The 25,709-nt window shown below is 36.7% G+C and overlaps 1 protein-coding gene across 2 annotated transcripts; it reads right to left on the reverse strand.

Annotated features, from left to right (window-relative positions):
* Positions 1–1,658: 1,658 nt before the first annotated feature.
* On the reverse strand, positions 1,659–24,958 carry nsfb (N-ethylmaleimide-sensitive factor b). Of its 2 annotated transcripts, none has more exons than XM_026222574.1 (22): positions 24,832–24,958; positions 22,520–22,605; positions 22,249–22,348; positions 21,706–21,745; positions 21,077–21,243; positions 20,854–20,961; positions 20,685–20,760; positions 19,681–19,836; positions 16,044–16,243; positions 14,537–14,702; positions 14,358–14,432; positions 14,080–14,267; positions 13,470–13,565; positions 13,065–13,221; positions 12,237–12,370; positions 12,033–12,099; positions 11,794–11,873; positions 9,167–9,301; positions 7,358–7,471; positions 5,510–5,565; positions 5,349–5,422; positions 1,659–2,728 (listed from the first exon to the last, which is right to left on the reverse strand). In XM_026222574.1, exons 1-21 carry the CDS (start codon positions 24,841–24,843, stop codon positions 5,392–5,394), a joined length of 2,244 nt encoding a protein of 747 aa, XP_026078359.1. In that variant the 5' UTR covers positions 24,844–24,958; the 3' UTR covers positions 1,659–2,728; positions 5,349–5,391. The 2 variants fall into 2 exon arrangements, with proteins under 2 accessions (XP_026078359.1, XP_026078358.1); XM_026222573.1 differs by having other exon boundaries at positions 1,659–2,731.
* Between the last annotated feature and the right edge of the window lie 751 nt (positions 24,959–25,709).

A 25,709-nucleotide genomic window follows, 5' to 3' on the forward strand; every position in this document is an offset into this window, starting at 1 on the left:
CAATGCTAGTTTCACATTCACACCGATCCCTGAGGAGCCCTCTCACCAGTCACATCTACACTCCCTTTTCCATTTCTCCTTCCGCTATATCCAAAGTTTTGTACAAAGCCTTTAAAAGTTCATAATTCCCTTTTTATTTTATAATCGGAAAATGTTATGTTTTTATAAATATTATTTATTACACAATGTATATATCTGTATGACTGAACTAAGATTATATATTTGAAGAACAAAACAGTCTCATGATTTTGCTTTTTAATATAACACTGACTCTTGCTTTGCTGATATATTATGCTGTGTGTAGCCTCATTTATATTAATATATAATACAGATAACCACACTTTAAAAAAAAGATTATTAAAATAAAGCATAGCAAAAAAAAATACTATGTGGCATTGGCAGGCAGCTAAATAAAGGGTTCCATCTACCTGATCACAATCATTTGATCTTCATGTCTGCATCTAGGTACTCTGTCATTCCAGCAGTGACATCATCCTGCAGGTTTGATGATGATGTAGTCTCCACTACAGTAGCTCCACTTAATGACAGAGTAAAGCATGACACAATGCACATTACAAATAGTTACTGCAATAAAGCTGACTTCTTTTACCTGTTCATGCAGATATTACTCAATCGGTTCCAAATCGGAGAGTCATACCTGTTATTAAACACTAACAATACGAAGTCAGCCAATGTGACAGACCCGATTACACAATCGAATCACTGAGGGTGCTCTACCCTTAATGCACATCTATTCTAAGTGACTAGATATTTGTGTCCAGTGCATTGTGATGGCCATGTGTTAGTCATTGCAATTCCCTGAAACTTTGTGGCCTATACTTGGCTGTTGGTCCTGTTAGCAATATTAAAAGCAAAACTGTATTCAAATTCTGAACGGCTTATATCCTGCTAGCCAAGAAAGCATGCAAAGAGCACTTCCTTATTTATCATCAGTAAGGCTCATTTCAGTTTCATTTCACAATGTCCCATTATAATCAATGAATCTCTCTATAGTGCACAATAAATCTATTACTTCTAACATTGTGTCTACACATATGATGAGAGGATTCGTGCCCTGCATAACTCTCTTGAACAAAACACCAGAGCTTTGTTCGGTGAGTGAATTCTGACTAACTTGAACACTTCTGGTTGGCCACTGCAATAAAGAAATCAACAGATATGTCACTGATAGTCTACATTGTTCAACGTTGCAAAAATACGCTGAATCTCTTCTGAGCACAAACTGTTTCTCCAATATCCCGTTTCTAACTGGGAAAATCATTTAATCTACTTATCCAGGCCTAAAGCATGCGATTCCCAAATTTAGCAATAAAATTTCATTAATTTACTACAACATCATTTTTTTAAATAATTTTTTGTTTTAATTACAATATCAAGTTAATGTAATGGTTAAACATTATGTCAACTGAACTCAACAAAATAATGTTTGCAAAGGTTTAATTAAATTACAATTTTTAAATGGACACCATGCATTTACTGAAGTTGTGTTAACAAGCATTCTGTCTTTTTGGAGGCATACCTTTTGACATCATGTCCTGGACCAAGCGGACCAAGAACCACTTTTGGTTCTCAAGCCACTTTTGTGTGCACAACAAGATTCAGATGGCAACTTTCACACTTATTCAAATGAACCAGTCAACAATAATGGCATTTATTGCAATCTTAAAACTGCATTTTATCTACGAAATCATTGAAGACAATATTTTATAACTCTATTTAACAGGACAAATTATTGCATTTATTCATTCCTTGGGTTATGCCATGATAAGCACAAGTACTAGAGTGTGACATGCAGTCCAAGATCCAAATTGTACACAAAATGCAAATTCTTGTAAAAATGACTTTCACAGTTCAACGGTAAGTTATAATGGGGTCATAATGTTCTTCTTAAATGTTCTGAAAGAGAAAGCATGCATATGAAAGATATAACAAAGATGAAGAAGAGAATTCAGGGCCAATGTGAACTATCTCGGCACTGTTGGCAGACTGGCAACGTGGAGGTAGTACACAATGATTAAGGCCACTATTTAGGTCCCCATTACTGAGGTGAGGGGCTGAGACAAAGCTTTCCTGAGATGGAATGTCCAGAGCCACATAAGAAGGACGGATAGTTCCCTTTTTAAAAAAGTGTTTGTTTTTTTTCTTTGATTTTGGACAGAAAACAATAAAAGCAATGAACAAAACTGCAACAACATACTGGCATGCAAATAAGCATTTCAATATTCTTGGCAGTTCAACATCAATTCTTGCCAGGAACTAAACGTTAAAATAATTTCATTTGTTTAATAATTTCAAAGTCAATCAATAGCAAGCAGAGGATTTGGTCATCATTTTACCACTGCTAAATTTATACGGCCCAGTATAGTCAATTTTAGGAGTAAGGCATCGTTGATAGGAATGGTTCATGCCACTAAATACATATAAATATAATACACTTTAAATATAAACACCTTTTAGGTCTTCATATACATGCATGTACTATTTCAAAATTCCTGATGTCTTAAGACACCTGAGGCACTGTACAAATATGAGACCCTGTGCACGTCAAGGAGCTAGTGTTGAACAGTGGGCAGTGTCTGTAATTGCCTTGGAAACATACAGTACACTACACTTAAGGAAAGTGTGGGATAGAGACATATTCTGTATGTGCGTCTGCTCCCTCTCAGTCTCTCAAGTGCACCCAGTGTTTTCCTGACTCCTTTAACTGCTTCTGAAAGATATGGTAAAAAAAAACACAAACAGGAAACCTTATAAAACAGTACACATGTTATACGAGTGGATGACAGCAAAAAAAAATTAAAAAAAATTTCTTAATAAATGTCCCTGGTGTCATTTTGTAAGATTTAAAAATAATTATTATTTCAAGTAAAAATAAAGTATTTAAAAGATGTCTCTTATGTAAATTAGGGTTGCATTTTTGTTGACCAAAAATACAGTAAACTATTTTTAAATGTGGTGAAATCCGTGTCGAATCATCGGTGATGTTTCCTGGGTTCATCCAGTGTTTTGGGTCTTACAACATCATACAAACACCTTCACCCAGGTGACCCAGTCGAGGGTGATCAAGCCCCCACTTGTGTCCCAGCAGCGTATGGCCGCAGATCATCCCTTTTTATCCACAGCTTTTGCGAGAACTCAAATAGAATGATGATATCATGGTTGCAAATATATTCCTGCGATGTGTGCTGGGAATTTCAACTGCTTCTCCAAGTCAACCAAAAGCTGACAGTCTCGTGATGTATGAAGAAGGCCTGCTGGAGCTTTGTGCTGCAGTATTGGCTGCTCTCCTTCTTTCACAATCCGTATTTCCTCCGAAGCTCTAGCTCAGTGATGGTACTCACTGCTTGTAATGGCCAAGGTGACACTCTCCACTACTGCCTTTAGGACCTAGTCAAGGGCCTTTGGGCTGCAGCTCAGGATCTGTTCTAGTGACATTACAGAGGGAGCAAGAAGAAATATCAGCCTTGGTTGATAGAGAGGTTCGCTGGGATTGGTAAAGCATCATAGACAGCTTGGATTAAGAATTTCATGCACTGTAGCTCTGCTTGCCAGATGTCAGACCATGTGAGCCGCCGTTCCATTGCACCTTCCTACTCATCCATGCCCCTCTTTGCCTCATACCGGTCACCCTGCTTATGCGTATTTCCTCCACTGTCACAATCACCTTCACCTGCACGAGGTATCGCCTTACTTTGCATTGGGTTTGGCTGTAGTTTGGCATTGGGAAACTACTAAGCTCTGCTCTTCCACAAGCCACTGTCCCCACCATGACCTTGTGCCTAAGTCTGGACTCTGCTGCATCCAGCTCCCTTGAGACTCTCCACTCTCTGCCAGTACGGACTGTAATCAATGCCGGCTGCTGGCGGCTGCTGGAGTCTCAGCTTCACTGATGCGGGAGACCATGAACTGCTCTGTGGTGCTGCTAAAAGGGAGTCGCAGGGTGTTGTTCTCCCCATACAGAGCTGTTGAACTGCGTGGAAGACCGAGCCATCAGCGGCGATAGCTGCTAGCTTTCCTCTCCATTAGCTCGGCTGATGCAATCAGCACTTCATATTTCAGCAGATGCCATATAATACGTGGCAGAATGCCATGCTGTTAAATAATTATACAATTAGGCAATGGCAAATGCACACATGATTACTGAAATTGTGCATCCAGTAATAATACTCTTCTCCAGGCGATGCCAAATTGATATTACAGACTCGGACATGACTCTCAACCTGAAGTTGTTATGGTAGTCCAGGATGAGGTCTGTGATCTTACTGGGGACATGGTGCCGGTTCACTGCAGGTCTCTACTAACTTTTGTGGTATGGACCCACATGCAGTGGCCAAGTCAAGTCAACTGGGTGATTACTCCAGTGTTCTCAAGACAGCCAGGCGTCCCAGGAGACCCTCCTTTCTGCACTAATGTATCCATGTAAAGCAGAAAGTCGGTGTTTTGGGTCTTACAACATCATACAAACACCTTCACCCAGGTGACCCAGTCGAGGGTGATCAAGCCCCCACTTGTGTCCCAGCAGCGTATGGCCACAGATCATCCCTTTTTATCCACAGCTTTTGCGAGAACTCAAATAGAATGATGATATCATGGTTGCAAATATATTTCTGCGATGTGTGCTGGGAATTTCAACTGCTTCTCCAGTCGGTGATATGCCTGGACAGAACTCTGAAGAAGGTTTTGCCCTCAGCACCGAGCAGCGAAATGGATCTAAACTGCTCAATGTAATTTATTCCTGTGATGGCAAAGCTGAAGTCTCAGAAGCCTTTACTGCAGTCTTCAGTGTCACATGATACTAAAGAAATCATTTTAATATGAAGGTTTTGCAATGTTGAAAACAATTGCTTACGGGTCTTTTTCAGGACAGGCATTTATTTGAAATGTAAACATTTTGTTAATATTATACATTTTACTGTCACTTTGGATCAATCTAATGCATCCTTGCTGAATAAAAGTATTATCATTTTCTTTTATCTTTCCCAATATTTTGTTGGTTGTTAAAAATAAAAATGCTCTCCACTTCTGAAATATTTTGTGCAAACAGGGAAAATTTAATTTCAACAATCAAGTTTTTTTTTTTTTTTGTCATTATACATTTGTTTTTACAAACCATTCAAATCCCAAAGGAAAAAAAATCAGCTGAATGCTGAATATTCTGTTGTAATTTTACATACGTTAAATGCAGAACGATTGCTTTTTATGATGTTGTCTAAGTTTTTCAGAATTTGATCACCTCTAAACTGTGCACAGAGGCTAAAACTTGGAATACTGAAATACTGACAGTCAAATGTAAAAAGTGAGGCTTGGTAACTACATGTCAGTCCTACCAAAATAGCCTTGGTGTGTCAGGCTACTCCCCCGGTCCCGACACTATATGGCCACATGTTTATCAGAGCCAAACCTGGGGAACATGAGGAACATGTTAATGATAGCAATCAATGATAAAGAAAAAAAAAAACATCTGAAGCCAACCAAAAAATGGACTTACGCTCCTTCTTCTTTCAGTAGTGCCAAGAACTTTTGTACTCTGTATTCCTTAGGCATCTGAAAAATACCAATGAGAGGTGAAAAAAGGGAGAATAAAAGTGAAATCAGAAATGAAATAAACTGGTGTTTGTTTTGGCTATGCTGCTATAAATTCCTTGCAAGCCCCCTTTTTTTGGAAAGTTCTGAGATGTTGAAAAGACAAAAACCTTGTCAGCTATGTAAAGTCTGGAGGGTTCGGAGGGGCCCTGAGTTTGTCTGTGAGGAGTTGTGAGTGGTGGTTGGTGATGTTTTGAGTGAAAAAAAAAAAAAAAAAAAACACCACCACAGACTAATTTTATTGTACCATCAATTTCCTTCTGATTTAATAAAATGTCTATAGAAAGAATAATTAAGAAGCTGCACGGGTTTAATCTTAGTGATGAACTGAATTCTGCTGTTAAACTTTTCCTTTATAGACTAGAATGTGATTTTAGTTCAGAGGAGAGCTCTGAGGAGGAAGACAGCACCAAGGAGGAAAATTAATGAAGGTGTGTGCAATAACTTTTCAATTGCCTGGGGCTGCTGAAGAAGTGGAAATTATTGAAAGAATAGACGGAATGGGAGGAAAACGCAGTGTGGCTGTGTGCAGCATGTCCCGGCAGACTCGGTCTCATTCCTCTCGCAGCGCTGCCACATTACTGCATACCACACCAATTACACAGCATCCAGCACAAACACCACTGCAACTCCAATGATGCCACCACAAGACAACACTAACAAACACCACTGTAATTTTTATTAAACAAGACTAGTAATAATCTAGCACTAACGGTTTAAAATGTACCCAAAAAAGAACCCAGAATAGTTTCTAAAATACAGGTTTTCAAAAGACCCAACACTGGCATAATAAAGCACAACAGTAACTGGTATGTTTTTCAGTGGCCTTGGTTCCAGAAGTATTTTTCCCATTATTTTCTCCACATGGATTTCAAAAATGTCTGCAATAATGAGTTCTGAGATGTTGCATTACAACATCCCAACAATTGAAGTAAAAAAACAGTATATATTATAAAGCTGTTTTTGTATTTTAATTCATTTCAAAATATTATTTATTCCTGTAATGAAAAAGCTGAATTTTCAGAAGTCGTTACTCCAGTCTTCAGTGTCACGTGATCCTTTAGGGATCATTTATATATGATTTGGAGCTCAATAAACATTTATTATTATCACTATGAATGATTCTGTTATATTAAGAAAACTGCGATAAAATTTTGGTGAATAGAAAGTTCAAAAGAACATTATTTCAAATATACTTTTCTATTTAGATTTTGAATAAAAGCAATATTACATTTGAAAAAAAAATCTAATTGTAATATTTTATCATTTATAATTATACATGTATGTATATGTGAGTTTATATTTATATTTATATTTATATTTATATATATATATATATATATATATATATATATATATATATATATATATATATATATATATATATATATATACACACACACACACACATCATAATATTATATATATTATGCAGCTAACATTATTGCAGGATTTTTGAGTATAGTCTGTTTTGGCAGGAAAGTGAAAGGCTCCAATCAACTCCAGAATCAGTCCATATACACCAAAATACATACAGATGAGGAATATGGAGTTCTGTTTACTAGTGTGTGTGTGTGTGTGTGTTTATGTGTCAAGAGAGAAGGCACATCTGGAGGGGCCTGTGTTCATTCTGATGCCATAAAGTAATTAAATTTGACATTGACTCAAACCACAAATGATTTTGCAGGAAAAGCTGTGACTCAGGGAGTCGTCTAGACGACCCGCAGGGTGAAAAGGTCTTTCTGCGTCTCACCTGCATTGACATCTCAATGAGCATCTGCAGCTTCTTAATGCCGAGCCACACAGCTTGTCCTTTCACCATTTTTGCAATAGTTGCTCGCTCTTCTTCCTGGAAACCCCCGAGAAGCTGAACAACACAGAAGAAAACAAAAAGTCAGTCGAGACCTAACAATCAAAAACTATGGAAATTATAAATAAATGAATAAAATAAATAAATGCATTTAGCAGACACTTTTATCCAAAGCGACTTACAACTACAGACTAACATTTTTTACCTAACGTGTTCCCTGGGAATCAAACCCACAACCTTGCACTGCTAATGCAATGCTCTATTACTTGAGCAATAGGAACATATTTATGAAATGTACTTCTAAGATTTAATGGGATAGTTTGCCCAAAAATGAAAATATTATAATCATTTACTCACCTTCATGTCATTCCAAACCAATAAGACATACTTTCTTCTAAAAGATTCTTGAGAAATGTTTCAAATATTTTTACCCATACAATAAAAGTCAATGGGGTGTAAAACAACACTGAACCCACAATGACTTTCACTTTATGGAAAGTGCAACATTTTTTCAAAATATCTTGTTTTCCACAGAAGAAACAAAGTCATACAGGTTTTGAACAATGAAGGGAAGTAAAGGATGACAGAACTTACATTTTTGGGTGAACTACCCCTTTAAGATTATTTGCTTAATGTTAATGAGTTCCCAGTAACATCTTCTACAAAGTACATTGCTCCATTCTTTCGTCAAGAAAGTTTTTCTGCCCTTCAAATAGTGGCCCCAAAACATGTGTACACCTAGTTCCTTGGTTTTTAAATGATAAAACTGTAGATTTACTATTCGCTATCTGCAATGCAATGAAATTATTTTTTCATGAAAGCCATGACAACAGCCTGAAATAACAGTCAGAAAAATCTATTTTTAAATGGAAAAGAACATTGAACCTTTACATGAAATATAACCTAGAAATGTTTTATATTTTGCATCATATTTGATATAATAGGCTTTTATGGCCCATATATTGATCTAGTGAGTATATGGTTCAATTCCAGAGATATGGGGATCTCAATGTCCAAATTGCTGAAGATAACCCATCTTCAGTGGACAAAAACTAAATGATGGTAACTTGGTTTTCATCCACTGAAAATGTATAAATTCAACAATACGGTATCAGTATCAGCTGAATGCAAAGTGGCCCACTTTTTATTTCTGACCACTGAAAATGTGTACAATTGAACAATTTACTTCTGGAGCCATTCTGAGATTCCAGTATCCGTTTTTCCATTTTACCCCTCTGTAATTTGGCTCCAAATCTCAGCTGAAAATTGTCATTTTGACCCCTCCGCTACAAAATAGTGAAATACTCAGTATCCGTTTTTATTTAACATGTTTATCGTTCTTAAAATATATATATAATAATAAATAAAAAAATTTGAGCTAGGGATCCTTGGTTGAGATGACACGGAATGAGCCAATATAAAATTTATGCTTACATTTACTTTATAAAAATCAGTCAAGATTTCACAGGGAAAGACAAATGTACCATAACCTAAAGGTGGACATTTTAACAATTATATTACAAGGTCTTTTACTTGCTAAAATATGATTAACTATCACTCAGATGACAATCAACAATCAGATGACAGAATACATGAAGTAGATTATGTAAAGCCGTTTTTTCAGAAAGATTTGATTATGTTGATATATTCCATAGGTTTTAAAAATACATAATAAACTAGGCTCTATAAGTTTTTGGGTCCACTTTAAATCTCTTTTATCTCTTAAACCCTTTGTGTTTCTGAGAGCCTCACCTCCAGGGCCTCCATGAGATGTTCTCCTCTAGAGATGTTAGGGATGTGGATTGTAGTGCTGAAAGTGTCCAGCATGCCCATCTCCTGCAGAACATCCTTCCTGCTAGTCGTGCCAAGAATCAGCAGCTTACGACCCTGCGGTATAAATACAAGCAAACGTGTGTCAAATGATTTATAGTAATACTTTTTAAAAACCCTACATTTCTCACTGGAGAACTTTCAAGATGTTCAACTACAGCCATGCAATGGTGCCTATCTACGTGAAGTAAAGAGGTGGGCCATTCCCAGAGGCCGCAGCGAGCAGAGGGGATTATGGGTCGCCCCCCTGTGGTGTCCAGTATATGCTAGTGCATGCAGATGAGGTGCCACACAGGCAGCGGGCCTGCCAGGTCTCGGCTCTCTCACAAACTCTTTCTATCAACTCACCCAAGACCCGGCTCCCTGCTGAGTGCTGCTCTATACAGTCCTGATCTGGAGGAACAGACCCTCAGCTATTCAAAACACCTTACAAACACAGCACAACACCGATTCCTGCCCGACATACACACTCACTGCCACCAGGCAGGCTGACACAACAGTAGCTTTTTGGGTGACCTATACACTATGAAAAACACAGACTCCAAACAAGAAAACATGCTTACCAAGGCTGCGTTTATTTAATAGAAATCACAGTAAAAACAGTAATGTTGTGAAACATTATTACAACTGTTTTCTGCTTGAATATATTTTAAAATGTAATTTATTCCGGTGATGTCAAAGCTGAATTTTCAGCATAATAATCTGTTCAGGTTCGGAGTCTTATCAAACATGTGAAGTTTGGGGCAGATTGGACATTGTTTGTCTGAGTTATAGCAACTTCATTTTTCATGGCGAATCATCAAAATTTGCCAGGCCGCCACAGACAGACCCTTTGACGAAAACTCAAGATCTTCGCAATTTAACATCGCAAAGACCTTTTTGCAATTTTACTCAAGTGAGTACAAAAGTACTCAATTTTTTTTATTTAAGTAAAAAAGTACTGAAAGATAGATGTTTGCAAATTTATATAGGCTACTTATTATAAATTTTTTTTTTATTCTTCCACTCTGCTCTACTTATTTTTTTTATAATCCTACTGCTCAAAATACCTGGTTTTTCCAAAATAACCACTTATATACTTAAACCACTTAAATAACCAGTTACCGTGTTCTGAACATCACATCCTTTCTTTTCTACCCAGATGTAATCTATATATATATATATAGGTGGTTAAAATAAAAAAATATCTGGACATTATTTATAAAAATTACCTCAAGTTAGCACCAGCAAGTTTGTTAGCTAGACAGTTAGCATCAGCTAACAATATTTACTTATTTTCAGTACGGTTATGAATAAACATTCATGTCTGTCTACTCGTCTAGTTAATCCAAACAATATAACGTTACCATTGATGAACAATATAAAAACAAACGTCACATAGGACATGGTAGCATTTTCATAAAACTGTTCATATTACGGCAGCGGGGAATTTGAACATGCATGAGTTATTTTATTTAATCTGTGTTTTTTTGTTTTTTTTTTACCTAAAACACAGAGACGCTGATTGATGTGCATCGTCTGCACTCGAGCATTTCAGTGGGCTTAAATAGATCACTCTTTACAGCGGATTTAGCTCCCAAACAACTGACAATTTTGACCCAAATATGATTTTCAGTTACAATAATTAATCCTAAATTTCTACATTAATAACTTACTTTTAGCAACATCACAAGATCTCCCGGTTCTTACTTCTGTAGACTCGCACTAAACGGTTCATTTGAATCAGTGAGTGGTAGACTCCAGAACAGCTTCAATCGGATCATTCTAATTCGTAAACTAATCATTTGGTGCGATTTATGATCCGATTAAAAAGTTTATTATTTCGTTCGTTCATGATGAATCAGACACCGCTTCTGCGCATCGGGGAACGTGATATATTATAGGGAGTAACAATATGTTTTATGAAATGTAGTGAAGTTAAAAGTACGATCTTATGCTTTAGAATGTACTGAAGTAAAAGTAAAAGGTACTCAAAATAAAACTACTCCAGTAAAGTACAGATAAAAATGTACTTAAGTACAGTAACGAAGTAAAGCTACTCCGTTACTGTCCACCACTGTTGGTGTGTTACATGTATGTGCCAATTTTCGTGCATGTACGTGAAACATAGCCGGAAGGCTGTTGATTTTCTTAGTATAGGTGGCGCTGTCGAGCCATTTTGCCACACCCTCTTCTGAATCCTATATCAGACAAAAATTTTCACCAGGTTTGACGCATGTGCAAAGTTTCATGACTTTTTGAGCATGTTTAAGCCCTCAAAAATGTGATTCATTTTGGAGAAGCGGAAGAACAATAATATGAAACAGAGCAGATACAATAGGGTCCTCACATCATCGGTGCTCGGGCCTTAATAAATAATAATAATAGCAGACTAAAATAACTGATATGTCTACAAACAAAGAACACGTAGTGAGTTGTGACTCCGTAGTGACTGCATTGCAGTTAAGATAGTCTCTCTTTTGATGGTGTTTACTGGTGAAAAAGGAGGTGCTGCCCCCAGTCTGTGGGTGGCAGTATTACAGACCGGTGTGAATGTGAAACTTTCTCACCCGAGGAGGAGGTTTCTTCAATAATACCAGCAGAGCCTGCAGCACCAGGTTAGAGAACCGTGGCCCAATGGGAACAAAATCTGTGGAGTGGAGAAACATCAGAGTTGAATTGACAGTACTGGGTAAATTTAGTATGTGGATAGTCCAATACATACTGCCAACAATTACTAAATAAATGGGTGCACACAATGAGCACAGTGATTCATTTGAAGGAATTATCAGTCTTCTGACAGACTCACCCAGAAGTCTTTCTATATCGTCCACCACCACACAGCTCAGTTGGGACTTGTAGGCATCCTCAAAGATCTAGACAAATGAAAACCATAAACCCACTATTAAAGGCCAGCAGCTGAAATATCACATCCATAACATTCCCCATGAAAAAATGCTTCTAGAACACACAGATCTCTTATTGTCTTAACCTACGGCGATGAGGTTGCTACCTTTTTGATGGCCTGACATTTGGCGGTCTCTGTATAGCCAATCATTTTGTCTGGAGAACAGATCTTGATGAAGGGGAACTGGGAGTCCTCTGCGATCTTGGCCGCCAGTGCCGTCTTACCACTGTGAGGAGGCCCTGAGGGAGCGGAGAGCGTTCACACTCTCAGTCATATCAGATTGTGTTAACAAGAGAACAAGAGCAGGGAGAAATGCTATTCCCTCAGTGTTTGTGTGTACATGTGTGCAACTGTGACTTGTCAAGCTATAAGTGACACAAATTTACAGTCAGCTACCCTGTTGAACAGTTAGCTATTAGCTCTTATATGAGTGACATTATCATGTTTTCTATTCTGCCATCTTTATCCACACACCCTCTCTTAGTCCTGTGGAAATTAAAATCACAATATGTAATTGCGGAACCATCAAATCTTAAATGCTTTTATATAATTTAATAAAGATGTGCAGCTAATTTCAGAGTGCACTGTGTTAGCAGCTCACGATCCAGTGTTTTCAGTGTCTCTGACCGGCATGATTCATAGAAAACATTGCACCTATTCTGAGTAAGGGTCTCTTAAAATGTGCTTTTAGGAACAAAATATGCACCACTAATTTCCCAGATTTGTAAAGAGAAGTGTTAAACGTATCAAAATGAAGAAATTAAGACAAATATTCTAATTGTAACTTTACAGTTATACTCCAAAATAAAATCAGAATTGTTATTTCCTTAAAGGAATAGTTCACCCCCCCAAAAATGCTTGTTATATTGCAATAGTAATACTAATTAGTGCATGTCTATGCATATATCTGTAAAGTTTGTGTGTTAGACTTGCCCTCTAAAAGCACAGATACTAGTGGTGTGCGTTCACTGTTCTGGGTCTGTTGCACCAAAAGTTCTCCATCTCCCAGTATGTCAGACACAGCATTGCTCCATTTCACAATACCATTCATGATGTAACTACTGTAATCCTCCTGATTAGTGCCAAAAGCCTTCACAGAAAAAAAAGAGAATTGCATTAAATATTAAAGCAATACATTACTTTATACATCGCTAAAATGATCAATATTGGTACTGCATAATGTGAGTTCAAGCTTAGGAGGCCCATTAACACAGTGTAGAATGCACAAAATAATTCACTGAACATTACTTTACATGTTGGGCAGTTCTTTGCCAAAATGAACTGCAATGTGAACCAGACTTAATGTTGATAGTGAACAATATAAAAGAGTGGACTTACAGGCTTGATGTCATTATTCAGAGAGGCCAAGAAATCACTCCTGCTGACTTCTAGCATCTGAGCTTTCTCTACGTCCACCTCCACCTTAGTACTGGCCTACAGGAGCAAAAACACACAGACTGATCCTCAAACTCATCCACTTAATCAAAATTAAAGGTCTAGTGGCAAGAGAAAGAGAGACCTATTACACCAGTGTAAGCTCCATCAAATATGGGAGAATTATGTGTCAACACCATCAAATATGGGTATGTGTGAGCCACTAACACACACACACACACACACACATTTTGTCTAGCTATACACAAATATCCAGGGGCTTCTAAAATGCTTCTAAAAACTTCTTTTCAAATAATTTGTTAACATTTCTCTACCTCAGGCATTGAAACAATATTTTCTTGTATTCATATAAAAACCACAGCATTTCGATGGTATTCAAATGCGTAACACAACATTGCTGTAATCGGAGGTAAACAGCATTTTGTTGATATAATAAACCAATTTTGTAACTTGAGATAAGTTCCAACCAGGGTTCAGAATTGATTTTGTTTAAATCCGCCATAATTGGTTATGATTGTGGTGTTGCATTGTGGATGAGGTGATGAGATCGGACCTTGATGTGACGGTTCATGGCAGTCGACTGGGCAGCCCGGACAAGCCCCTCCAGCTCTGCTCCACTGTAGTTCTTGGTCTCAAAAGCCAGCTCCTTTATGTCAACATCTTTGGCCAGCATGTTTGACTGCTTCATTTTTGCCGTGTGGATATTCAGGATCTGAATACGGCCCGTCTCATCAGGCAAGCCTGGGGAAGGATGATTAAACAGCTGTTTAGGCTACTTAGAATATGCAACCTATTATTGAGCAGGGCCATGATGGCTAATGTAGCTCTCACCAATCTCCATTTTGACCTCCATTCTACCCGGCCTCAAGAGGGCGTCATCGATCAGGTCAGGCCTGTTGGTCATTCCTTAAATAAAGTATGATTTAATAAAGAAAACAAAACCAAATCAATGAACAAAAGATGAAGCATGACTGTTCTTTATAATGGCTAATCTCACAGGAAGTTCTCACCAATGACCAGGATGTTGTTGAGCTGGTCTACGCCATCGATCTTAGACAGTAGCTGGTTGACTACAGTGTCGTGGACCCCGGTGCTGCCCGCCATGCTGCCACGTTGTTTACAGATGGCATCAATTTCGTCAAATATGATGATGTGCAGTCCACTGTTGGCCCCCAACTTCAAAAACCAAAAAGAATTTTAGCATTGCAGCCATAATTTCAAAACTGTCATATAAAGGTTCACTTGTAAATGTTAATATATAATAATGTTAATATATAATAAGGTTTCCTTGTGTCGCAGCTGACACGAAAAAGTGTAAGCTGCTTGCATTTAGCAATACAGAAGAGGCTAATTGTTAAATAAAGCAGTTATTTTTGTTTTCTTCGCGTACAATAAGTATTTTTGTCGTTTCATTTTTGTTCTCTGTCCTATAAGCATTTATATAGCCCTGAATGAGAAGCTGCGGTTCGCCATTACTGTTCTCTTGCTGTAACTGCAGGAGATACAATGTCAGCGGTAACTACATGAGGTAGGGTTAGGTTTAGGGATAGGTTCAGGGTTATTACCTAGTTATAACATAGTTATTGTAATTATTATAATGAGTACATAGTATGTACATGGGGAACAGGACTGTAAAATAAAGTGCTACCGAATAATTTTAACTATTGTATCAATGCATTCTATGGCACCTTTATATTGTGTTCCGAAGGCGAGCAAAACTTTTACAGGTTTGGAACGCAATTTTAGAATTTTTCATTTTGGGTCGGAGTATCTTTTAAAAAAACTTCTGCATTTAGTTCTCTTGAGCTCCCTGCTTAAATTTCAGGTTGGTGAATGGATTGCGACTGTATAAACTCTGTGAAAATGGCCCACAATTAAGAGTTATCTTCATCTAGGAGGCTGTCAGAGGCTAGGTCGTAACATTTAGCACAGATGGGAGACCAATATGAGTGTGCATGGCCTCTCATGAGTCAGGGTGAGGGGTTAGAGATAGCTGGACACTATCATTAAGAGGTGACGAGTGAGCTCTTCGAAGTCATGTAGTCACACAGTCTACCAACACAACATCACACTCAAGCACGGCCAGAACCAGCAGTTCACTGCCAACACTTCATGACATATCACCCTTGGAAAAAAAACAAACGATGATAATGTTTCTAAGCAAACACTAGGCCATTTACAGTAATTCAGTAAGTGTATTTCAGCAATTTGGAGTTATTTGTAGAGCTGCTGGAGGACCCGAAACCGGGAACAGCATCCTTTGTGCAAAGCGAAGTTGCTTGCCATGATTTTTTTTGACTGTTGATAGAGCAGCCTTTCTTTAAAGTGTCAGATATCGGTGGGTTCAGTCACAGAGCCAGATGAATGTAAGGTTGTGCAAAACATCCATATGGCCTTTCTAAGATAACACCGATTTGTGAAGTGCATGAAAGTATTGAGGTTTTCCTAAGTGTTTAATGTTTAATAATTTGCTTGAAATGCCATTTTTTCCCTTTATCCTTTTTCCTGGTTTCTTACCCTCTTCTGTTCATCCTCGGCATCAGCAAACAGCTTTCTGACGTTGGCCTCCGATTCGCCCACATATTTGTTCAGAATCTCTGGCCCGTTGACCACCTTCGGCTCTCTGGCATTCAGCATCTTACCAATCTGACGCGCCATCAGTGTTTTACCACAGCCGGGTGGCCCAAACAACAAGATCCCCTTCACGTGTTTACAGCCTACAGAAAAGAGAAAGGGATTGTGGGGTGTAAAGTTCTTTTCTTTTTTTTATACGGCATATGTTTGCATGCATGTTGGTTAGATTACTGTTAATGTTTTTTAATGAAGTCTCTTATGATCTACTGTCATCCTTGATGAAAAATTTTTTTTAATCTTATCCCATATATAATAACAACAAGTATGGCCAAGTGTCTAATACAAATGTTTTCAAAGAAGCACAGAGGTCTTTTTAACGAGCAATGGCATTTCTCAGACAAGAGCCTTGTTTTTGGTAGACAACATCTGCTGGCTGCCATTTGGAGAGAGCGGGAAGGCTGGAGATAACCAGCAGGCCTGAGATGAGAATCAGCACGGCCATTTACACCTGATGACAGACTTTTCACGGAGGAGAAGAACGAGGCCGTGGCCGAACAGACTGAAGTGACCTTTAGCTGGTGGGAGTTTTGGGAGAAACTGGGTATATTGGTGTAAACTCCCACCCAAGCGCAATCAGACAATAACATACTCAGACACACACCCACACCTTCCTTCAGCACCTGGGCTCCAAAACCAACCCCAATTAGGTGCCCACCTTTGTGCTATCAAGACCCACCATCTCATTAGAGCAGCCAGCTGCCTGAGCCAGAGGCCGATTCCTGCAGCCATCACACCACAAAGGTCATCTCTCACTCTCTCACACACACTCTGAAGGATGTGTGTGTGTGAGTGTGTATACATGATCAAGTCATCTGGCAGCTTACAGGAATAATAAAAGCATTTTCCTCTACAGGGTTAATCAAAACACTCTCTAAAGTTAAACTGTGAACTGATTGACATGATTAACTGAAAATTGTGAAAGTCATTCAAGAAAACCTGATTTGAAAGGTACAAAAAACTGATAAACAGAATCAAATCTATACTGGGCTGTTGGTAGGTGCTTGATAAAGCCAATTCACACTGCACCAGTAGATGCTGACAAACGGCGACAGATACATTTGTCGGGTTTTGTTGGATCAGTGTGTTACCCAGGTCTGTGTCCGTCGGCATTGGTTGGTGCTTGATTTCACTGACTGAACATGTTAAATCAGTGTTTGTAGGGTCTTGGAACATCTTAGATTGGCATATTTAAGTTGGTCAGCTGTTGCCATTGGCCTGTATCTGTTGGTGGAGAATGAATTGGCCTTTAGGGTAGACTGAATGGTTAGTAGGCTGGCCACATATCTACTTTAGTGGTTAATAGGACCAGAGGGTTGTCGGTTCTGGTTTGTTGCTAAGCATTTGGTAGGTGGCTTTATGGGTGTACTGGGTGGTTAGAGTAGAGTATCCTGGGTTTGTTCAAAATCTCAAATCTTAAAAATGAGCAACAGTAACAGTGATGCTTGACAGTTTGGCAAGTGCAGAACTGAGTGTTAACAGTTACGATAAACCAACTGAAACCACATGTATGTAAAAACCACAGACTTTCCGTGCATTGTGTTAAGCTGAAATATTTAGTAAAAGTATTATTAGACATTAAACATCAAAGCGCCACACACACACACAAAAAGTTCAATTTCAGAGTAACAAAAAGTTATAGCTCCACTGCTTTATGAGAAGTCCAATGCATGATAAAAAATATTGGACCCACTTCATATTAAGTGGCCTTAACTACTATGTACTTACATTTTAATTAATAATTTAGTACAATGTACTTATTGTGTACATACATGTTTTTACATTGTACTTATATTTAAAAAAAAACTACATGTAATTACATCTGTATTTAATTTCTGTTATAACATTTATAACTACACTGTTGACCCATACTTTACACCTTAACCCACCCTTAAACCCACCCATACCTCCAACCCTCTCCCTAACCTTACCCCTATCCCACCTCAATAGCAGCAAAAGTGTTTTACAATACAATATGAACACAACATTTATGTAGGTACATTATAGTTAAGGCCACCTAAAATAAAGTGGGACCAAAATATTCGTAGTCCAAATAAAAGGTTTTATACAAAGATCTTGGTGCATGTACACCACAACTGCATCATTAGAACTATGGTGTTATTTAACTGATAAATGTCATGAGCGCATTGTTGTATATTAATATAATGTAAATTAATATAACAGTGCTGTAAAGTTAGTTTTAGATTTAATATTCGCTGCATATTCCTCTAGGCTTCTTCTGGGACAGTCTGCCAATTCCACTCACAGTGCAAAACGAAGTCAAATAAAATCATAGAAAATTAATGTTTAAAGGTTCATAGCACATGCCTAGTGAGCACACATACCTATTATATGGATACCTCCTTTACTGTACTTACAGTGCACAAATAAGTTCATAAAATTAATCACAGTAATTCACAAAAAAAAAATATTTTTCTTATTTTGCAAACATTGTAGTAGGCTCCTGTTGGCCAGACTGACTTACTACAGCTGAAATGTTGCCAATAACTCCCCTACTGTACATACAGTATACAATTATTTTCATGCTAATAATTACAGTAATTCACCAAAATTGTAATTCATCGTGCATTGTATAAATGTACTTTCGCACAACAACAATGCGCTCTTGACATTTGTCAGTAAAATAAGACCATACGGTACAGGTCATGTTGTGTGGAAAGCCAATATATGGAGATGGTTTGACCATGCATTATGCTAAGTTTTAACTGTGACATGCACTTCCTCGTTCAGGATCCATCAACATGAGCACCTGTTGAGCATCTGTATGACTAAAATGTCACGAGTAAGAACACTTGTTTGCAATTATTAGCCAAAGACACCCAGTGTATGAAAGCTGAGAATGGAATGCTTCAACTGAAAATGATTATAATATTTTCACTGCAGGAGTCAGTCTGATGGGAATTTGTCTGCTGGATAGCATCTTAAACAATTGTTTATCTGTTTAATGGGTGAATGTAAATCATAAACACACAATCAGTCTGCAGTCTGACGATAGAATTTAAACTAGGCTTTTGACCTTGAGCCAGAGGCAAATCAGAACGCAATATAAGGATGTTTTTTCTACCTGAGAAATTCTCTCATTTACAGTAAGGATGAGGTGCTGGGAGGATCTGAGAGCAGGTGTCTGTCCAATATTAACAATGTACAATATCCTCTCGTTTATTTTGGTTTTGTATGCCGTCAATCAATCAGTGTGTTTCATGTTGCCCACAAAACGCTGTGTTCTGCCTCACTAGCCACTTACATTGGGAGGAATGTATATATATATAAAAAAAAAAAAAGAGATATAGCCCATATCTTTCCAAGAGAGATAAGGGCATCATGGCCTTTTTATTTAACACTTTTCTTTTTATTTTGAGGCAGCACTAGTTGTAGTCCTGGTTTACTTGGTACCGAAAGTGAGCTATAACACAAGGAGTTAGTGGCTTACAATGTAAATCTGATCTTTATCATAGCTGTACAGATTTCGCTTCAAACTGGCAGAAGGAGAGAAAAGACTCACCCATCTGCTCCACTATGTCTGGAGGAAAGACTCGCGAGGCGAAGGCCCGACGGAAGATGTCGGAGAACTCCTTGTCTAGGCCTCCAATGCCCATGCGCTCAAAGTTCCAGTCTGGGTTGATGATGGACTGCCGAGAACCTCTGGTCTTTGCTTTACCTGGAGAAATATGACCAAAAACAGACTGCTGAGGAACATATTTATATAAAATATAAAATTTTCCAAGGTTATACAACATGTCAAATAATAAGGGATGTATAAAACTATTCATTAATAGGATGTATAAAACTACTCATTAATAGAGATAACAATTAAGTAAGGCAGCTGAGGTAAAGCCACCTGTGTTCTGCTGTCATCTAGTGGTGAAGTTTGGTTTTTACACTATTTGAAGAATATGAATTGAACTGAATTGTCCAGTCATTGACAACACATAACCTAAATTATTTTTACTTTTGTTTACAAAACAAATCCTATCACTCAATCTACTTTAACACCGCTAGATACAAAAATGTGAACAGTCAAATATGAATAAAATGTAGTGTGATTAAGAATGAATTACCAACTCAGAATACTTTCAAATAGATTTTCAGCTCCATTACTGTTAGCAGACAGACCGAATATCTTTTGACAACATGATGTTGAAAAAAAAAAAAAAAAAAAAAAGAAAGAAATAAAAAGAATTCAATCAAGTTCACCCTCGAGTTGTTCCAAACCTGTATGGGTTTCTTATTTCTGTTGAGCACAAAAGAAACTATTCAGAAGAATGCTGGTACCCAAACAGTTGACGGTAGCCATTGACTTCCACTATAGAAGTCTTCTCAACAGAAGAAAGAAATTCATACATGTTTGGAAAGACATCAGGGTGAGTAAATGATGACAGAATGTTTTTCTGACATTGCTAACTACTAATAGGAACTACTAAAAATAAGGAAACTTAATAATAATCATAAAACTGAACAGACATGAAATCACTGTATCAGTGCTGTGTTTGCCAGTTAAACACTAACCAATCAAATTGAGAGATGAGCTCTCAGCTTTCTCAAAAATCACCTGACTGTTGCCATGCAACAGACCAATCTCGATCTGAAAAAGAAAAACGGAGACACATCATATTTAAGCCATATCTCTATTAACCCATGAATCAGCATGATTTGAGAGTAAGCAATAAAAAGCTACCTTCTGTCTTTTGCTAGAGCTTTGCTCGCCTCTAAGTATACTGGAATCCATGGCCTCGATATCTTTTATGACCAGTGAAAAAAGCTTGTCAAAGCAGCTGAAGACAAACTGTCAGGAAGAAAATACAGGCTTAATGTGTAACTAGGCCCAAACTATATAAAACTTCTCAGACTTCTTTAAGTGTGGTTGTGACATTCATTTCGTTAGCTCTTTGATAGCTCACCTGCTGGCCCACACTAAAGGCCTGTGCGGTAAAAAACTGGATAAATTCAATGGCCATCTTATCAGAGTCGTAAGGGTTGCTGTCAACGCTCTTCTTCTGGAGGAAGTCGACCTCTAGCGTCATGGTTCCCACATACTGTCTCGAAGGGTCAAAGCTGTAGACACTCACTGCAAACATGAAAACAATAAGACAACGCTCACTGCTGAAATATACTATAAATGTTAGTCAGGGCAGACGACATATTTAATATGACGTGAATGGAAATAAGACTTTGTGGGAAATATGTCTTTCCAAAACAATTCAACAGGATGAAACCTGCGCTAAGAACTTAAAACAATACTACTCCCAATAAATGTCAACTTTAACTACTGTTCAAAATGTTGGTGTTAGCAAAATGTGTTTTCTTTTTCTTTTTTAGATTTCCATTCTCTGAAGACACAATTAAATATTAATAACTTTTTATACTTTCTATTCATTAAAGAATCCTGAAATATACCACAAAAATATTAAGCAGCACAACTGTCTACATTATAATCAATCATTTCACAGCAAATGAAGGAAAACTATCTCCCCGAGTGATTGCACTATTAGTTTGCAGCCAATCAAATTCAGTAAATCTGTTCCCATACCTTCAACATCCTGGTTCAGAGAGAGTCCAGCCCATTTCCTCTATGACACAGAGAGCAGAACAATGAGTTTCTATTATTTCTATTGTTTTTTAACATATTACCAGCCACACAATTACTATTTGGAAAATCTTACTGCTAAAAGCCACACAATAAATTTGTACAACTTTCTCTTTTTATCTGGTCTTACTATAGACTAGAGGACACTAACAACAAACTGTGTACTTTTCTCTAGTTGTGATTCAATCCTTGGTCTCTTGTTTATAAAATATCACATCATGCCATAAAATAAGACCACTGTGAGAACGTTACTGTAGTACCTGAGAAGTCTTGCTGCTGTCATCTTAACAGATGAACGAGAAGCAGGCAAAAACAATGCGAGACATTAAGAAACAAGCATGCTGGAAACAACAGTGCATCATTGTACATCTGCATACTTATGCAGTTCACAAGACAGAAGGCATAAAGATGGTGGTATATTCGGAGTATATAATATCTCATGAGATGTTAGAGAACCCTTTGTGGAATGAAGACACAAACACGTACCTGCGGTAGACTGAAGGCAATGGTTCCTGGCACCACGCTTGAGTGCGTTCTCACCGTGAACACAAACTTCTGAGTGGGTGTGGTTTTAATGGTCAAATGTCTAGAGAGAATTAAAGCAAACAAGTTCAATATATAAATAAAAGACAAATATATATATATATATATATATATATAATTCTGATTTATTTATTTTGACATAGACATTCTGACAGTATGTATTTAAACCTAATGACAATCCTCTTGTCTGATTCATTACACATCAAATACTCACTGCCCAGATTTGAAGTCCTTCTCACTTGCAACCACACAGTTTGTGAGAGAGAGTTCATCTGTCGGGCATCTCGCTGCTTGCATTAGCTGTACAGGGAAGAAAAGCACAACAATGATGAAGGGATAGCAAATCACAGAAGCTGAAATTTCAGCCTTGATATACACTTCCAATCAGAAGCTTGTACATTCGCAGTCATCTTTTTTAATTAATCACTGTTTTCTAAAAGCCACTTTTTGTCTAGATCAGGGGTTATACACTGCATTGCAGTTTAAGACTGGGCTATATTTGCTTATATATTGGTTGAAGTTAACTATATGTAAATATATATATATAGATTTAAGATTAAAAGAACGCAAGAAATAATTTTCAACAAACTTCAGATATTGTAACTATGTATGGGTTGTGATACTAAAGCTGAAAACTTTTTTACTGAAAAAAAATCCAACCTATATGTCGACACTCACTCATTTTCATCATGAAAAACACTCATTGAATAAGGAGCCACTCCTCCATTACCTTTTCTGTAACCTGATATTCACTTATTCAAATCTCTATGTTTAACCAGCTGGAGCTGGCTCAAAATACTGAGAACATGCAGTAATGCTGTGTGATCTTATAGGATTACTGAAGGGCTTCTTCATTAAACCCTAGTGTGGTATTACCAGTAGCATGAGATGAATTCCAGACCTAATCTCCTCAAACATACAGACTGTAATCATAATGCTGGCTGATGCAGATTGCTTAGAATGATTAGCTTAGTGTTGCTTATGCTGGGTCCAAAGGGTTGAGACCACACTGAAAAGCTGTTTATTATTACTTCTATTATTATTATTATTTATACCAGTAAATTTGGTGGAAATCAAAAAATTAGATTTTTACTCAGTTGTTTAGATTTTATATATATAGTTTGGAAACATTACTATTTTTAATATTTTTGAAAGAAGTTTCTTCTGCTCAACAAGCCTGCATTTATTTAATCAAAAATACAGAAAAAACAGTAGTACTGTGAAATATTATTAGACTTAAAATAATAGTTTTCTATTTGAATATACTTAAAAAAAAAAAAAAAAAAAAATTACTCCTGTGATGCAAAGCTGAATTTTCAGCATCATTACTCCAGCCTTCAGTGTCACATGTAACATCCAGTCTATCACATGATCATTTAGAAATCATTCTAATAATCTGATTTATTATGAGTGTTAGAAACAGTTCTGCTGTCTAATATATTTGATGAATAAAAGGTTAAAAAGAACTACATTTATTCAACAACAACAAAAAAATCTAATAATATATATTCTAATAATATATTTTCTTTACTATCACTTTTTATCAATTTAACACATCCTTGCTGAATAAAAGTATTATTTTATTTTAAAAAGAAAGAAAAAAATTACTGACCCCAAATTACTGACCAGTAGTGTATATTGTTATTACAAAATATTTATATTTTAAAAACATAGCTTCTTTTTTTTTTTACTTTTTATTCATCAAAGTATCCTAAAAAAGTATGACATGTTCTGAAAAAATATTAAGCAGCAGAACTGTTTCCAACTTTGATAATGAATCATCATATTAGAATGATTTCTAAAGGATTATGTGATAATGATCCTAAAAATGCAGCTTTGCATCACAGAAATAAACGATAATTTAAAGTATAATAAATTTAAAAACAATTATTTTAAATTGTAATATTATATCACAATATTACATTTTTTCTGTATTTTTGATCAAATAAATGCAGGCTTAATGAGCAGAAGAAACTTCTTTCAAAAACATAAAAAATAGTAATGGTCTGTACTGTATAATATATATATATATATATATATATATATATATATATATATATATACACACATATAAACATAAACTAAAACATCATATTGTATTTTTGTTTTCACTTAGGAAGTTGAAAATTAATAAATCAGTAACCTTGCTTCCTGTCAAAAACTGCATTTATCTCCTTTATTAACTCTCACTCTTGACTGAACTATCTGTAATAACAGCCACAGTTATATTAGCATGCATTTGACAAAGTCACTCTTCAAATTCCTTTAAAGAAAAGAAATTTGTCGGGTCCACATTAAAAATTGTAAATATTATCGTGACTTTATGTATAAGTAAAGTTAATGTTTTCCTGAAAAGTCATAAGACGTGATGTGGAACTTGTCTTCCGGTACTGCACGAGAGCGAATGACGTGTGCAAACACAGCACGAATGAATGGAGCTGAGCTCTGGACGCGCTGAGCAGACCGTAGATATTATGAGTTACTTCTGTGCGACAAAAACAACTTTAATCATAAGGAGATACTCACCCGGCCAGCCATTGTTGCGTTTATCAGGTGATCGAGATGAATTCCGCAAGAACGACACGACTAGACGCTGCCCCTAGCGACTGCTCTCAGCTTAGACTCGAACACCAAACCGGAAGCGAAAACCCACCAAAATAAAAGCACGAACTTTGTTATTATGTATTATAATGATAATAACTTTTTAAAATCGAACTGTAAAATTTATATAAACACTTATAGAAAATATGCAATTAATTTAATGATTATAATAGCCACAATTTATTTATTATCGGTACATAATAAATGTTTTAGCTCAAATGTATAAACTCCTGCCCTCTCATGTTTGCATGTTTTGTCATCTAGTTTTTGTAAAGAATAAAATAAGTATCTTACTGGGTTTATATGAGACAGAAATATGTTTTTCTAACCTAATTAATGCAATAATCAAAGTATATTGCCCATTAGATGGCGCCAAAGGCATATTGATCTCATCTAGGCCCTCAAATTATTAAAATGATCAAAATTGTTCTGAGAAAAAAAAAAAACCTGTTGTACATAATCTTCTACATGCTTTCTGAATGTTGTTTTGGTATGTAAAAGTAAGCAAGAGCCTTTTTATTATAATTACAATAATGTCCAGCTTCAGAGGTTGTGGTAGATTTGCAAACTCTATTTGAGATTTTCTATATAGTTTGTCCAATGGTTCAATAAACGAATCCATTTGATAAAAAAAGACCATTACCTTACGACTAATAGTTCCTATTTCATAATGTCAAGCTTTAAATTGTTAAATAAAGTTAACTCCTTTTCCAGGGTTAAACTGTTCACAGAACATGATGCAATTATAAAGGGGTTAAAATTACTCCCAGTCATGTTCTAACATCAAAAACAGAGTTTAATGT

This window comes from Carassius auratus, chromosome 37, assembly GCF_003368295.1.
Source record: "Carassius auratus strain Wakin chromosome 37, ASM336829v1, whole genome shotgun sequence".
Lineage (NCBI taxonomy): Eukaryota > Metazoa > Chordata > Actinopteri > Cypriniformes > Cyprinidae > Carassius > Carassius auratus.

Bases quoted from the DNA above. Each gene is read 5' to 3' on its own strand.
- nsfb (XM_026222574.1), bottom strand. The intron at 20,962-21,076 runs GTGAGCTATCAA...TCTTCCTGACAG, and splicing joins CCTTTAGTGTGGGCCAGCAG to TTTGTCTTCAGCTGCTTTGA. The intron at 14,703-16,043 runs GTAAGAAACCAG...TGGTTTTTGAAG, and splicing joins CCGAGGATGAACAGAAGAGG to TTGGGGGCCAACAGTGGACT.